General features: G+C 38.9%; 1 protein-coding gene across 1 annotated transcript in view; it reads left to right on the top strand.

Moving 5' to 3' along the window:
• Positions 1–3,453: 3,453 nt before the first annotated feature.
• Positions 3,454–14,810, top strand: part of LOC140235042 (gem-associated protein 5-like) — a gene marked incomplete at its 5' end in the record, with an annotated part of 46,050 nt that continues 34,693 nt past the window's right edge. The window contains 3 exons of the mRNA XM_072315080.1: positions 3,454–3,750; positions 7,101–7,282; positions 14,086–14,282. Of these exons, the coding sequence (XP_072171181.1) occupies positions 3,454–3,750; positions 7,101–7,282; positions 14,086–14,282 (676 nt within the window). The remainder of the gene's footprint in view (positions 3,751–7,100; positions 7,283–14,085; positions 14,283–14,810) is intronic.

Raw genomic sequence — 14,810 nt, 5'->3', positions numbered from 1 at the left:
ACACTGAAGCGGGCTGGGCTCGGCCGCGGCCGAGCCGCGGCCGAGCTCGCACTGTAAACGGGGTCTCAGCCGCGCAATTGAGGCCGGTCTCGGCCGCGGCCGAGCCGCGGCCGAGCCCGGCCTCGCACTGTAAACGGGGTCTTAGTTACCCAACCAAGCATCGCGGTTCACCTTGCTCTATAAAACACACGGCCTATAATCACGGCGCCACCAGAGAAGCGTGGCTGTCATGATCATATCGCGTTATACTTATATGCATGCATGAACAGTCGATGACAAGACTGGGGGCCATTTTGTTTTTCACCATCATCCTCCAAGTATTGCCTAGATTTTAGAATATTCATTAAAAAAAAAAGTGTCGAAAACGTGTCGAAATCACATTCAGCTATTTATTTTGAGCGCTAAAGCTGTAAATTATACTGATGACTTGATGACTTGTATCCAAATGCATAAGAGATTGTACACATGACGCTTCTTGCATAACACAGACTAAAGAATTTCTGGCCATTGCATGGGAACTCCTGCGAGAGATGTTTAGAATCAGCTTAGCATCAATGTCATTCACTAAAACCGCATTTTTAAAGGTCAACTCTGAGCTAAAAAAAAAACAACAACAGCTAATTATAAAAGGCAAGCACGAAAGATTTGATTATTGATCATGTTAACTTGCATGCCATTCATATTAATTATATTCCCCACCATGCAATATTCATTTGTTTGTTTTTTCTTCAACAGAACATAACAGAATACAAGAAAATCACAAAATGATCATGAGTGGAATGGTTGACTGTATGATGAAAATTAGAGGTAATTGACGAAGTTAAATCATACCTTGATACCCATATCAATTATATTCCCCATCATGCAATCCATTTGTTTTTTCTTCAACAGAACATAATAGACTGAAATGTAAACGATCTTGAGGATATAATGATTGACGGTACGATGAAAATTAAAGATAATCAACAAATTGAAAGAATGATGACATTGTGTAGAGTTTCAAACCAAACTCGTTATATACACTGTCCACATACGTTCTGTAAGAAAATTATATGAGGGTTTCAAAGATCATGAAAATATGCCTCGTATATTTTTAAACATTTTTTCTTCATTTTTTTTCTGTACCCTGTTAAGCCCCACCTCTTAAAAAAAAAAATCCACCAGAACATCTTTCATATCCCGCTGTTCCATCATCCTCCTGTAACACTTGATCTGAACATCAGACACAGTTATGTGTAAAAAAAAAAAAAAAAAAAAATTGTCAGAAACAGTTGCATAAAAAAGGCATGTGATGCTACTGTAGTCCAGTGCAGGTAAACATAAAGGCAACCAATAATTGTGTCTTATATTGTTCAGCTCAAGTGTTATACAAAAGGATGTCATCAGAGCGGGAATGTGAATACAGATGTTCTGGGGATTTTTTTTTTTTTATTTATTTATTTGATATTTATTTATCTTATTATTATTATTTGAGGTGGGGCTTAACAGGGTGCAGAAAAAAAATATGATGCATATATCCATGAAGGACTTAGTGATTTGGTATAATACACACCAAAAGGCATCAGAATGGAGAGGTCAACATCTATATTTGGATTTGGTGCCTCTTTCTTCAACTTGACTATAATCATAACCAATATTATCTTGCCCGTTTTATTACAAATTTCCCAAATTGTCCATCCCAAATGTGCACCAGATCGTTGAATTTCGATTCTAAAAATATCAAAGTTCCCGGGGGGGGGGGGGGGGGGGCTCCCACATCCTCTCTGCTCGATCGCTGCGCTTACTATTACACTTTCAAGTATAAGTTGTCCAGTGCAGATTAGGAAATTGAGCCACATGCACTTACAAAATTTTGTTTGTTTGGCGCTTTTTCTTGCAACTTGGAGAAATAACCACCCCGAATTGTCTGACTTCTTTGATTGAAATTTCCGAAATATTCATGTGTATACCAGATCGTTGCATTTCAATTCTGAAAAATACAAAAGCTACGTCGCGTGGGAGGGGATATCCTCCCACACGTACCCTCCGCCTCTCTTGCGAGTTCCCTCAGATTTGGAACATTGTTCTTGCACCCCATGGAAACAATAATTCTGTGTACGGCGATGAATTCGACTAACGTCACATTCATTAAATGATCAACCTGAAAGAGATTGTTGACATTATTACTAGTCAGCAATATAAACCTAAACGAGGGATTATGCTGAATTTGGTATAAATATTTTTATAGATAATAGGTTATAGGACACAACACAGGGCCGGGGCTGCGTTCTTAAAGGTATAGTGTGTGTGCATAGTGTGTGTGTGTGTGTGGGGGGGGGGGGATCTATATTTCTGGTACCACTTCCGGGTTTCATCAGCTGACAATATGATTCAGCAAAAGCAAAAACAAAAACAAACAAACAAAACAAAACAAAAAAGGCCTTCAGTGGCATAAAACAAAAAGTTTACCCACGATTTTCTGGTGCCAATGCCGGGGTAAAAAAAGAAAAAAGAAAAGAAAAAAGAAAAAAGTGATGAGGCCCCAAGCGGTTAAACCCTAGTGTGTGTATATATATATATATATATATATATATATGCTTATATATATATATATATATATATATATATATATATGAGATAACATAATAGGATAATATAATAGGATGATATGATATATCAGGGCCTATAAAAAAAAGACTACCCCTCCAGGTGTATACGATCCAGGAGTATATTTTGATAGAAAGGCCAGCTATTTCAAATTTTTACCTCCCCCCCCCCCCCCTCGCCGTGAAACTCCTAGTTCATGGGCCTGAACACATATAATGTTTGTTGTGGTGTTAAAACATTAAATCAGAACAGGTCTCTCATTAGAAAATAAAGGCACTATTATATGAAATACTCGGGTATATTGGAATAAATAAGGGTAAAATATCTTATTCAACTTCAATACGAGTGGACGTCAAACCTTCGATGTAAGCTTGCTTCAAAGTTCAAAAGTTAGTTGATTATTTGCTTACAAATTGATTGATACAAATTAGGTTTTCCTCCCTCTCTCTCTTTCTCTTTCCGTCTCTCCTCTTATAAATAATGTAAAATGTGTTTCTCTGTATGTATCCGTTTACAGAATAATTACATCATAACTATAATTCTTAATGCGTATTCGTAGTCCTTGATCTGACCGTAGGATACCGACAGCACACAAAAATTGTCACGTGGCGGCCCATACATCCACGATTCTTATCTTTTTTTTTTTTTTTTTTTTTGAAGTCACGGATAACACCGTCCGAGTTGCCTTGGGGTGTCTGCTCCGATCCGAACGACTCGCCCGGACTCGAGCTCGGTCGTCTAGCAAGAGAGCCCATATCGCATCGCACTGCTGGCACCGGGCGGCCCGGAAAATGGTTTGTTATGGACACGTGCATCATAGCGACATCGTTGGCTGTGTTTGTCTCCGTAAATGCGCATAAATGACAATTGGACATGAATATCTTACCACCGTCTCCAAATTGGTACTTCTCACGTGCCAGTGCAGTAAGTGATGAGGGAATTTTTGCGTTTGCCACGAGAAATAATGTATTCCTGCTCGATGTGAGGTCTACTCCGCCAACGTTTGTCGGCAGTTTGAGCGAACACACCGAGCGGGTTACGGCTGTCTCGTGCTGCCGAGCCGCCGGGACGACACATCTGTGCGCGACCGGCGGAGACGATGCCACAATCAAGATTTGGAATTTGAAACAAAGAACAGTTCTGCAGCAACAGAAATTTCAAGAGGTAACGGATTTAAACGAATTTAATCAAAACATCATAGCATAATACATAGACTAAAACTTATTTATTGTGTTCGACTTTTATGTGAGACAATTGGCAACTAACGGTTAATTAGAAACATCTCTACTCTAGTTACAGGAGACCGTATAGACTGTGGTTATGGTTTTCGAGCAGGCTATACCGGCTAGCTGATTCTCAATGCAATACCAATGTTAATAGATTACAATGCTTCGACTATATGTCCCTTGTTCAATCAATAACTAGCTAGCCTACATCACACGTGTATGAATGAAAACACAAAGCCTTTTCCTAGCTTGATTTATTGTAAAATGAGTGTTCGCGTGCATTCTAATTTTGCGAGAGCCAAGATTTGCAAAATTAAGATTCACACCACACGAAAGATATTGTCTACACTATATTATGTATATATATATATATATATATATATATATATATGCGTTGGAACGCCGGTGACAACCCAATTCACGACAATTCCTCGCTGCGTGTGAAGGCCGTCACCTCCAATTCACGAGAATACTGTACCGTACGAGCTGAAATTTTCACAGTGGTTTTATTTTTTTGAATTTCGTGAATCGCCTTTGAATCGCGAAAATAACAACGCGCAAATAACTAAGTTCATTTAGACCCTTGCAACCGTGAAATTAACAACATGCGAAAATGTCGTACAAGTAGCAATTCGCGAAAATATCTGTACGCGAAAATTTCAGCTCGTACGTACAGTATCATGCCACAGCACAAATATATTTTATCATGCCACAAATATATTTTGTTTTACAATAGGTCTAATGATGAACTTGGCCTTCACATTTGGTGGTCATGTGTATCCTAAGGCCAAGTAAAAAAAGATAGTAGTTTCTCGTCCGGGTTTTTTGAGCAAGGCGATGAGGGAGGTCCTTACTATTTGATATCGTACTATTTTTTCGAGGCCGTCAAAATGAAAGTATGTGTTTCTCATCTGGTAATTCTGAGAAAGGTAACGAGAGAGGGCTTTACTATTTCTATATCCAATTTATGAAATGAAATACATTGTATCACTCTGGTAGCTGTGTTATGAGAGACCAGGTCCCATCAAGTGTGTGTCTTGCCTGCACTCTGTACATTTTCAAACAAATAGATTATGTACCATACTTGAAATGAAACTTCATGCTTGCAGAAATACATTTGCTTTTTCTTTTCACTACAGATGTCAAGGGAAAATGACCATCTTAATACTGGTATTTAGTGTTGTAATGGCATTTCTGATACCAGTGTACTTGCAATTCTGATGTATTGTGCTATTAAATGAAACAGGTATAAAACATGTCTTTCAACAAAGAATGTACGACTGCTTTTCCCACGCCGGTCCTTCTCTCTGGTACAATCTTCCCCTTTCTCTTCGTCAGGCTTCCTCAACCAATTCCTTCAAGCAACTCCTTAAAACACATCTGTTTAATTCCCAATCGTGAATGAACGTGATTGTTATAATTTGAGTCGTTTTGTACACTATATAAGTTACTGTATAATTTGTATAAGAAGGGTTTTTCTTATGTTCTGAAATTGATTTCGTTATGTAGAGTAAGCATCTTGTTTTGTTTGTATTTCATTTGCTATTTCATATGTAAGAGCGCCATGAGCATCATTATTGATGGACTTAAGCGCTTTATAAGAGGCCACTATTATTATTATTATTATTATTATTATTATTATTATTATTATTATTATTATTATTATTATTATAAATTCCATGATATTCAAAACACTGCTTTATTCATCATTGGTGTTTGTGACTTTTTGTGTCCATACAGCTGATATCTGTAATTGTAGCACATTCAACTGGAAACTGGCTTGTACAATTGCAGATGGATGTCAAAATTATACTGATATGGCATTATAGCATTAAACATTTAAAGATGTTTCTTCATGTTCTAATTAAAAGACATTTGATAATCACTCATCATTTGGATGATGAATGATTGTATACCACACTACAGATGATAAGACTCACGGCCGTGTCCGTGAATTTACATCGTAAAGAAAAGTATCCCGCAGAAATACGAGACAAACCAGAATCCGTGGAAAAGTCATTTATTTTGTAAATACACCCATTTGATAATTCTACATTTGCTGGAAAAGCGCATTCATTTTCTCTTCAAAATAAAACAACTACATCGCCGTCAGATGCAACGTTACAGAGCAGAGTGTACAGGCTTCTACACATTCGAATGTGTTCATGCGTGCGTGCAGACAGCGACAGACCCTGCTGGACAGCTAGCTACAGACCTAGACCACAGAACTATATCTGTGACCTCGACACGCACACTTTGCCAATACGGCCGGTGCGGCGCGGCACGTTCTTCCGTAATTACGGCCACACTGCACCGGCACAATCATGTACCTTCCGACACTGCACACACGTGCACATAGTCACAATGACGTGAAAATGTATACAAACTCGATACAATCCTCACAAGCATTTGTACAGTACAATTCATCCGCTTGAAATAGGAGAAACGGGGGAAAATACATGTACGAACAATGCGCGAAATATGCGTGGAATATCAGCGATTAATCGCAAAAATGTTGTCGCTATCGCGTTCACGACGTACCGAGTGCGCTGTACATCACAGCTAGCCCAGGCCCGCCCGCGCCCATCCAAACTACAGTTCGACTGCTTTGTGGGTCATTCCTTCTTGCCGAGCTCGCAGTGTGAAATGCATGCGTTAATCATACGCACTACAGAAGCTACAGCTGTACTACAGCTAAGTAGAGGACGCAAGGCGTAATTAGAAATGAGACATCACGATTGGTAGGTGAATTGTCGATTTTTTTTCGGCGGCCGAAAAAATAGTAAATATCAAAAAAGTCGATGCGGCAACTGGAAATCGATGCGGGCGGGGAGCGGGCTGGGACGAGAATTATGAATTTCTTGGTATTTTCAGCGCCATTTTGAAAATAGTAAATAGTAAAAAAATCGATGCGGCGGCCAAAATCGATGCGCGCGAGGACGAGAAACTGGTTTCTTTTTTTACTTGGCCTAAGTCATCTTTTGCAAGAAAATTATCTACTGTATGATATCTTGTGTGTGTGTGTTCACTCTCTTATTTGTCATTTTTTATGCCTCCGCCACGAAGTGGTGCCGGAGGCATTATTGTGTATGTGCATCTATCCTCAAATGCAGTTTGATATTCATTGTCAACTTAACTTTGACATATAGCACTGTCAAGATGAATAGTTTCAGGACAAATAAACCCACATAAGAGATTGATGGCATTCTAAAGGTTTGTAAAGAAATTGTCCTGTCATATTCATTTGCGACACAAAATCAAATTCCTTCCCCCCTTTCATCTTAACAGAACAAGATAACGGTCATTGACTGGTCCCGAGCTGACCGTAATATCATCACAGCTGGAGATGACCAGGGCCGTGTCATTTACTGGAATGTGTCCAGCAATGACACCACGATCCTGAAGCCAGACAAAGCGTCGGTGTACTCTCTGTCGTGCAGCCCTCACAAGGCGACGATCCTTGCAGTCGGGTAGGTGCCTTCAACACCATTTTATTGGTTGAGAATGAAAAGGGTGTTTAGGTGTCTTGAACAGTATGGTTATAGTGGCCCTTACCATTCTCAGCTGATTGCTACATACACACAAAGACAGGCGTCTAGGTTTTGGAGATTTCCAAATGTTCACAGGTTTCTGAAAAGGTTTACGTGTCAAGTTTACAGCATCTTATACCTTTTTTTTTTTTTTTTTTGCAGCCAGTGCCTCTCAAAATTTAGTTGTATGAATGATTAAAATGTTGCATGCACTTGATAACTTTCTCCTAAACCGTACAGCTTGAATAATGCTTGATTATTTTTTTTTCCACTTTGTTCTCTGTTTTCCCACTGGGATATAGAAAAACTATGCAAAGTATAATATTCATCAAAATACATACAGTTGAACCGCTATTATCCGGCCTCCCTTTATCCGGATCTCTCTATTATCCGGACGCAATCTCGCCATGATTTTTTTATCTTTTTTTAATAATTACAGGAGGAAACACACATGAATTACATATACTTGATACATTTCTTAATAATTATTTAGGTAAATCATCCCAAGAATTTATAAAAGAAAATGATTTCCGCTTGCAAACACGAACCTCTATTTTGGGGTCTGTTACTGAGTGTAACAATGAAAAGGTCGCAGTATACACATTACTACATGTGGTACTACAACGGGCTACATCAGTACATGTGTATGTGTATGTACCATAGAGCTCTATTATACGGTATGTACATGTATAAAGCATTGAGTCTCCCGTATCCGGCCAAATCCCTTATCCGGATGAGCCCCGGTCCCGACTTGTCCGGATACGAGAGGTTCAACTGTAATACATCTTAATACTACTAGCAAAGCACTTTGAAAAACAGGCAATGAACTGTTGTGACTCAGAACATCATAACATTACATATCAAGAAAATAAGGGATGGTATTCTGAAAATCTTCCTAAAGGCTGTGTCACACTGTTCCGGGCAAGCTACACGGGCTTGTGGCGAGGAGGTAGTTTCCAGCACATAGAAGATTTTCAGCGGGCGAACAAGAATGTTTGCAATTTTCATTCATGCCTTGTCATACCGTATCTGGGGAAGTTTTGTGGCTTGACTTGCGGGGAAACAAATTTACTCCCTGGAGCTCTCCGCAGTTGGTCTGCACCTGACAGTATCTAGCGCGTATCTCGCTTGTAGTTGCCTGGAGGTGCTCGCGCAAGTCCGATTTAACTGCAGCCAAGTTTTGAGCATGACCAAAACTTTTTCCGGGTGAGTCGCGGGAATGCCTGGAGAGGTCCACGCAGAACGCCAGTAGGAGGCCCGTAGCGGCAGCACTTCCCAGGCAAGTCCCACGCAGGTACTTCGCAGTCCCGTATGCAGCCAAGGTAATGAAATTCTGTGGGATTTCAGCCATTCCATCAGAGGAATTCCTTCACTGAGTTGTCAGCCCCCACACGACTGGTACGAAGGTCACACAGTATACTCGCAAGTATAATTTAAGTACATATGTAGAACGCGTCCAGCAAGTAGGACACATGCGCTGACTCGCTCAAATCCTTTTCCGCCCTCAGGAATGTCCGGTATGCTAGAAAATCCCTACACGTAACAAGCCCGAGTAGCTTGCCCGGAAAGGTGTGACAGAGCCTAAACACGGTTGCGGGTAAAAAAAATATGCGTGCGCACCTCCGGGCGACTACGGTTGAGATACGTGCTATGTACTGTCATGTGCGGATCATCTACGGGGACCTCTGGGTAGTCAAAATTGTTCTTTGCAAGTCACACGCAAGGCTTGCCCGGATAGGTGTGACACGGCCTTCAGTTTCTTCCTAAGTTTCTTCCTAGGTCAGAAAGTGAGGAAGTGCCAAGGAAAGACAGAATTGGTATTCTGAAATTTCTTCCTAGGAACTTCTTAATGCAAATTAGGCCATCCTTATCCCCGCCCACGTCCTTTCTTAAAGCCAATGCGAAATGCCGTATCATAAGGAACCAACCAATGACAATTGCATATTTCTTATGATGTAAGGTTAAATACACGTGTCCGTGGCATGTCCCCTTTCTCATGCCCATTTAGTGCATCAAAGTACATGTTGCCCGCAGTGAATGACATGAGCCTATCACAATGTTTGCAGCTTGCTATATCTTAACAATGTACTTGGGTCCAGGGTGGAGCTTTCCTAAATATCTTCCTAAAATTCTGTCTTAAGTGCATTCTAAAATTCCAACTTCCTTAGTCAGAAATTTGCATATAGGCATCTCATCCTCATTAGCATATCTTCCTAAGTTTAGGGAAAAAAGTAAGGAAGAAATCCTGACTTAGGAAGAAATTTCTTCCTAGGAAGGATTTCAGAATGCCACCCTAGGTGTCTAAACAGACACTATTTTTAGCTCACCTGAGCGAAAGGCTCAAGTGAGCTAGAGTGTATTGCGATCGCCCTTCGTCCGGCGTCCGGCGTGCGTTGTTCGTCGTGCGTCGTCCATCGTGCGTAAACTTTTTACATTTTCATCTTCTTCTTGAAAACCCCAAGACCGATTTAAACTTGGCAGGTAGCATCCCTAGGGGGTTAGGAACTCAATTTCTTAAAATGGGCACCATGCCCCACCCAGGGGGCCCCCAGGGGGGCCCAAACCTCCCAAAATTAAAGAATCTGTAAAAATCTTCTTCTCTAGAACCAGAAGTGATAGAGCTAAGTTAATACTATGAGTCTTAAAGTACATTGATGACTGTAGTTTCAAGTTTGTTCATGGCAGAATCAGGGGTGCCCCCTTGGGACCCAGGGGAGGGGGGTGAGGAGGGGTCCTAATGGGGCCTAAATTGTACATTTTCATTTTCTTCTTGAGAACCCCATGACCCATTTTCACCAAACTTGGCAGGTAGCATCCCTAGGGGGTTAGGATCTCCATTTGTTAAAATGGGCACCATGCCCCACCCAGGGGGCCCCTAAGGGGGCCCAAACCCCCAAAATGTAGGAATCTTTAAAAATCTTTGCTAGAATCAGAAGTTATAGAGCTAAGATAATAAGTACTGTGAGTGAGTACATTAATTCAGAAGTTATAGAGCTAAGATAATACTATGAGTGAGTACATTAATGACTTTATTTTCAAGTTTGTTCATGGCAGATCCAGGGGTGCCCCTCTTTGGGGCGGGGGGGGGGGGGGTTGGGAAGGTCCAAATGGGGGCCTGAATTGTACATTTTCATCTTCTTCCTGAAAACCTCATGATGGATTTTTGTCAAACTTGGCAGGTAGCATCCCTAGGGGGTCAGGATCTCAATTTATCAAAATGGGCACCATGCCCCACCCAGAGGGACCCAGGGGGGCCCAATCCCCCCTAATGAAGGAATCTGTAAAAATTTGGGCCCTTATTGTACATTTTCATCTTCTACTTGAGAATGCCTGGTCAAATTTTAGTAGAGCTATGAATAATTTAGATTAGTGACTGAGTGAAAGGTGAACTTGCGATACTCAGGTGAGCACTAGACCCGCGGGTCTCTTGTTTTGTCTGAAATGCTCGCAGCTTGATTGTTTCCTGCAGTACATTTTTCATTGTCATTATATTCCCTAATGCTGTCTTTACATAAATAAAAGCAAGTTATTCTTTTTCTTAATTTATTGTCATACATTTCCTTTCTTACAAGTGTAGTAATTCAATACCAAATTGCTTAAATAACCAATAAAATCAATTTATTTTCCATTGTAAATGTAATGTCTAACCTGTACTAGTATTAATTGATCGATTAATTGTTTTCAAGAAATACAGACACATGCAGGAAAGTTCACCTCATGCACTACATTTGTGTCGAAATGTTCAATTACAGTAGTTTATGTGTAATAGCTACCTAAGATTAGAATGTACTCAAGGATTGTATTTTACCAACCTGCTGGATTGGGCATGTAGATATAGAATAGAATGGAATGGAATTGAATAGAGAAGAGAAAAGAAAATAGAAAAGAATAGAGAAGAGAAGAGAAAAGAGAAAAGGTAGATAAAGAAAAGAAAAGAAAAGGAAAAAGAATGGGTTTATTGCTATCAAAAATATGTAGACAGATTAGAAGTCCAAAAATAATGAAGGATTGTTACACACACACACACACACACACAAACAAACAAACAAAACAGGCACTCTAACCAACCACAAACATCTTATGCAAGATATCAATCCCAAACTACGACACCCTTAGGGGGAAAAAAAAAAATCATTAATAGAGTGCATCATTAAATGACTGCTTCACACATACAACTGTATGGTCCATCATATACATCTGCACAATCCATGAACAACACTGTATCAAAAAAAAAAATAAAAAAAAAAAATGAATAAATAAAATAAATGAAATGAAAATCTATTACCTGAATTTCATAGTTCTTTATCCAAGCCTTAAAGGGACTGTACAGTACTGATTGAGGTGGGGATTCATGTTTTGAACATTCCTAAGTGAGATAATGAAAAGCCTCTTATGAAATATGAAAGAGCATGTAATTCTAAGAAGGATTCAACGTTTATTTGATGAAAATTGGTTTTCAAATGGCTGAGATATCCAAAAAAGTGCTAATAATAAAAGGCGACATGCCACAACTTTATTAGGATCTCTTTGTTTCACCTTGTTTTTGGATATCTCAGCCATTTCAAAACCGATTTTCATCGAATAAACTTTTGATACCCCTTAGAACTGCATGCTCTTTGACCTCTCATAGAGTGGTTTCTGAATATCTCGCAAAATGTTAAGAGCTAAATCCTCACCTCGACCAGAACTGTACACACCCTTTAAAGCGAACGAAGAACACATTGAAAGCACTGTGTAATGTTGTGGGGACTCAATTTTACAAAATTGAAAGCTTTGCCAAATGAAGTGTGTTGTGACATTCAAATGGTTGAAGGTTACTCAAATATACAAAGTTTTGTCTGTTTTAAAGTCATTACATGTATTAAAGGGATAGTACAGTTTTGGTGGAGATGAGAATTGGGTTTTTAACTTTTTGCGAGATACCAAGAAAACGCTTATGATATAGTACAGAACATACCATTTTAAGAGGAATTCAAAGTTTATTTGACGAAAATCGGGTTTGGAATGACTGAAACATCAAAACACTTTATTAGAATCGCTCTTTTTTGATATCTCAGCCATTTCAAAACCAATTTTCATCAAATAAATGTTTAATTCCTCATAGAATTACATGCTCTTTCACATTTTATAAGAGGTTTCTCATTATCTCACCAAAAAATGTTAGAAACCTGAAATTAGGTCTCAACCATAACTGTACAATCCCTTTAAGATATATCCATTGAACAAATTATATAATTGTGCTAAAAACTGTTTCCAGAATGCCAACCTAACACTATCTTTTGGAGAGGGGGGTACATCATAGTGATGGTAAGTCTTATCACACACACATTTTTTTTTTTTCAGTTTTGAAGGATTTACTTGTTATCCATAAACTTTTCATTGTACCCCTTTTCTATCAGATACACCAAATTGGTATAATGTAGGACCATAAAGCTCAGGATATCCAAGCTGGAAAATAGTTTCATGTGATTGGAATTTCTCTTCACATGGTTAACTGTTTTCACACTTTGTTGAGGTAGACTCAGGTGAGGTAAAGTTCACTAAGCTTTAATGTTTGGAATTCCATAGTATTGAATGTTTACATACATGTAAAGCAGTGACACAGTTGTAAATCACATGTTTTGCAAATAACATTAGAGATAATGCCATAGCCATAAATTTTCTTGCTGGTATGACAGAAATGATAAAAACCATTGTTTTGTTTTGTTTTGTTTTGTTTTTTGCTAGCTTTTGAATGATAGCAACTTAAACTCCTACCCCTTCAAAGCTGGAATTTCTTGGCCATGTTGCATAAAAATTGAGATCAAATGGAAGTCAGAAAATCTAATATTTAAGTCTCTGAATACTCAGTTCTGATTGGCTGATATCTGACTTAGCTTTCATTGCATCTTTTTGTGCAACAGGGCTCTGATTTATTAAAAACAATAATTTGATAAGAAGAATACAAGCTATTCTATGTTGTGTTTTTATTTACGTTCAATTTGAATACAAGGACAGTTTGTGAAAATTGGACTTTGACCAGTTTTACTGTTTCCTACGAATACAGTTTATATGAAACTTTAAACTTGCTCTCATTTTATGTGTAATGTGGTTGAAGCTGCTTTTATAGTTCTATCCATCTGCTTTGACTGCACATAATTAAAGGGGTTTTAGTTTTTGTTGAGATGGGGCTTCCAGTTTACCACTATTGTTATTATTTTTTTCCTTTTTTTGGTGAGATAATGAAAAACCACTCAAATATGCAATATGAAAGAGCATACAATTCTAAAAGGAATTCAAAATATATTTGATGAAAATTGGTTTTGAAATGGCTGAGATATCTTAAGACAAAGAGGTCGTAATAAAGCTTGGATCAACCTTTTATTAGGACCACTTTGTTTTACTTTGTTTTTGGTTATCTCAGCCATTTCAAAACCGATTTTCATCAAATAAACTCTGTATTCCTCTAGACTTTTATGCTCTTTAATATTTTGTAAGTGGTTTCTAATTATCTCGCTAAAAGTTAAAGTCTGGATCTCACGTCTCAACCAGAACTTTACCACCCCTTTCAATTCAATTTGACCATAGAGAAGAGCTTCCCTTGAATGCATGAAATGTTTGTCAAAACATGAAAGTGCTAGAAAGGTGCTGTTTTGTGCCGTCTGCAAACAGAGCAAATCATTTCTTAGTGGCACAAAAATAATGATAATAGGTTCTGATAAAATGTTCATTTCTGTGTGTCCTAATACTTGTGTGCCATGTAGGTATAAGGATGGCCGGATTCTTGTAGTAGATGCTCTGGCCAAGAGGGACCAAATCTTGCACCTCTTGCGAGGCCATGAGGACGAAGTGCAGTCTCTGGCCTGGGCCCCTTTCCCGGGAGAAGCAGCTTTCTCCAGGAGGAAAGGGGAGGAGGCGGAGACGGAGGCATCACCGGAAGAAGGCTGCATCTTGGTCTCTGGTACGGGAATATTATTCTCCCCTTGTCTAAATCTTTCAGGGATGCACTTGTTCGCGAAAACCGATAAGTCCATTTTTGCCAAATGGAGATATTTGCAATTAAAGGTCAAGAAAAATAAAGAGAATAATAAGAAAATTTTTGCTTCTTTTGACCATAACTTCGAAAATATACCTTAATATGTAGTGACCAATATATCATTTAAAAGGTATTATTTTGTACTTTATGACAGAGACCGTACTTCAAAATCTTAAAAAATGGACTTATCAGTTTTTGCGAACAAACTCTTTAAGTTTTCAGGCAAAAGTCTGAACTCAGGCTCTGACAGTACTGTATATAATGCCTTTTAATACAATATTTAGCAGGTCTGCCATTCTGCAAATTGCAACCTCCTGACAATTTTACGAGTGGTTAAGTTTGCGATCGTGGAGTCCAGTGATAAACGGAGTTTGTAAATGTACGTCTGCAGGTCTCAGTTTATGTTGGGATCAGAGTTAATATTTGTGTGTGTTGTTACATTGCAAAAAGCAA

This window comes from Diadema setosum, chromosome 11 (genome assembly GCF_964275005.1).
Source record: "Diadema setosum chromosome 11, eeDiaSeto1, whole genome shotgun sequence".
NCBI classification, from domain to species: Eukaryota; Metazoa; Echinodermata; class Echinoidea; order Diadematoida; family Diadematidae; genus Diadema; species Diadema setosum.
Note: the sequence above shows the minus strand (reverse complement) of the source record. Positions and strands in the feature narration are given on the sequence as shown.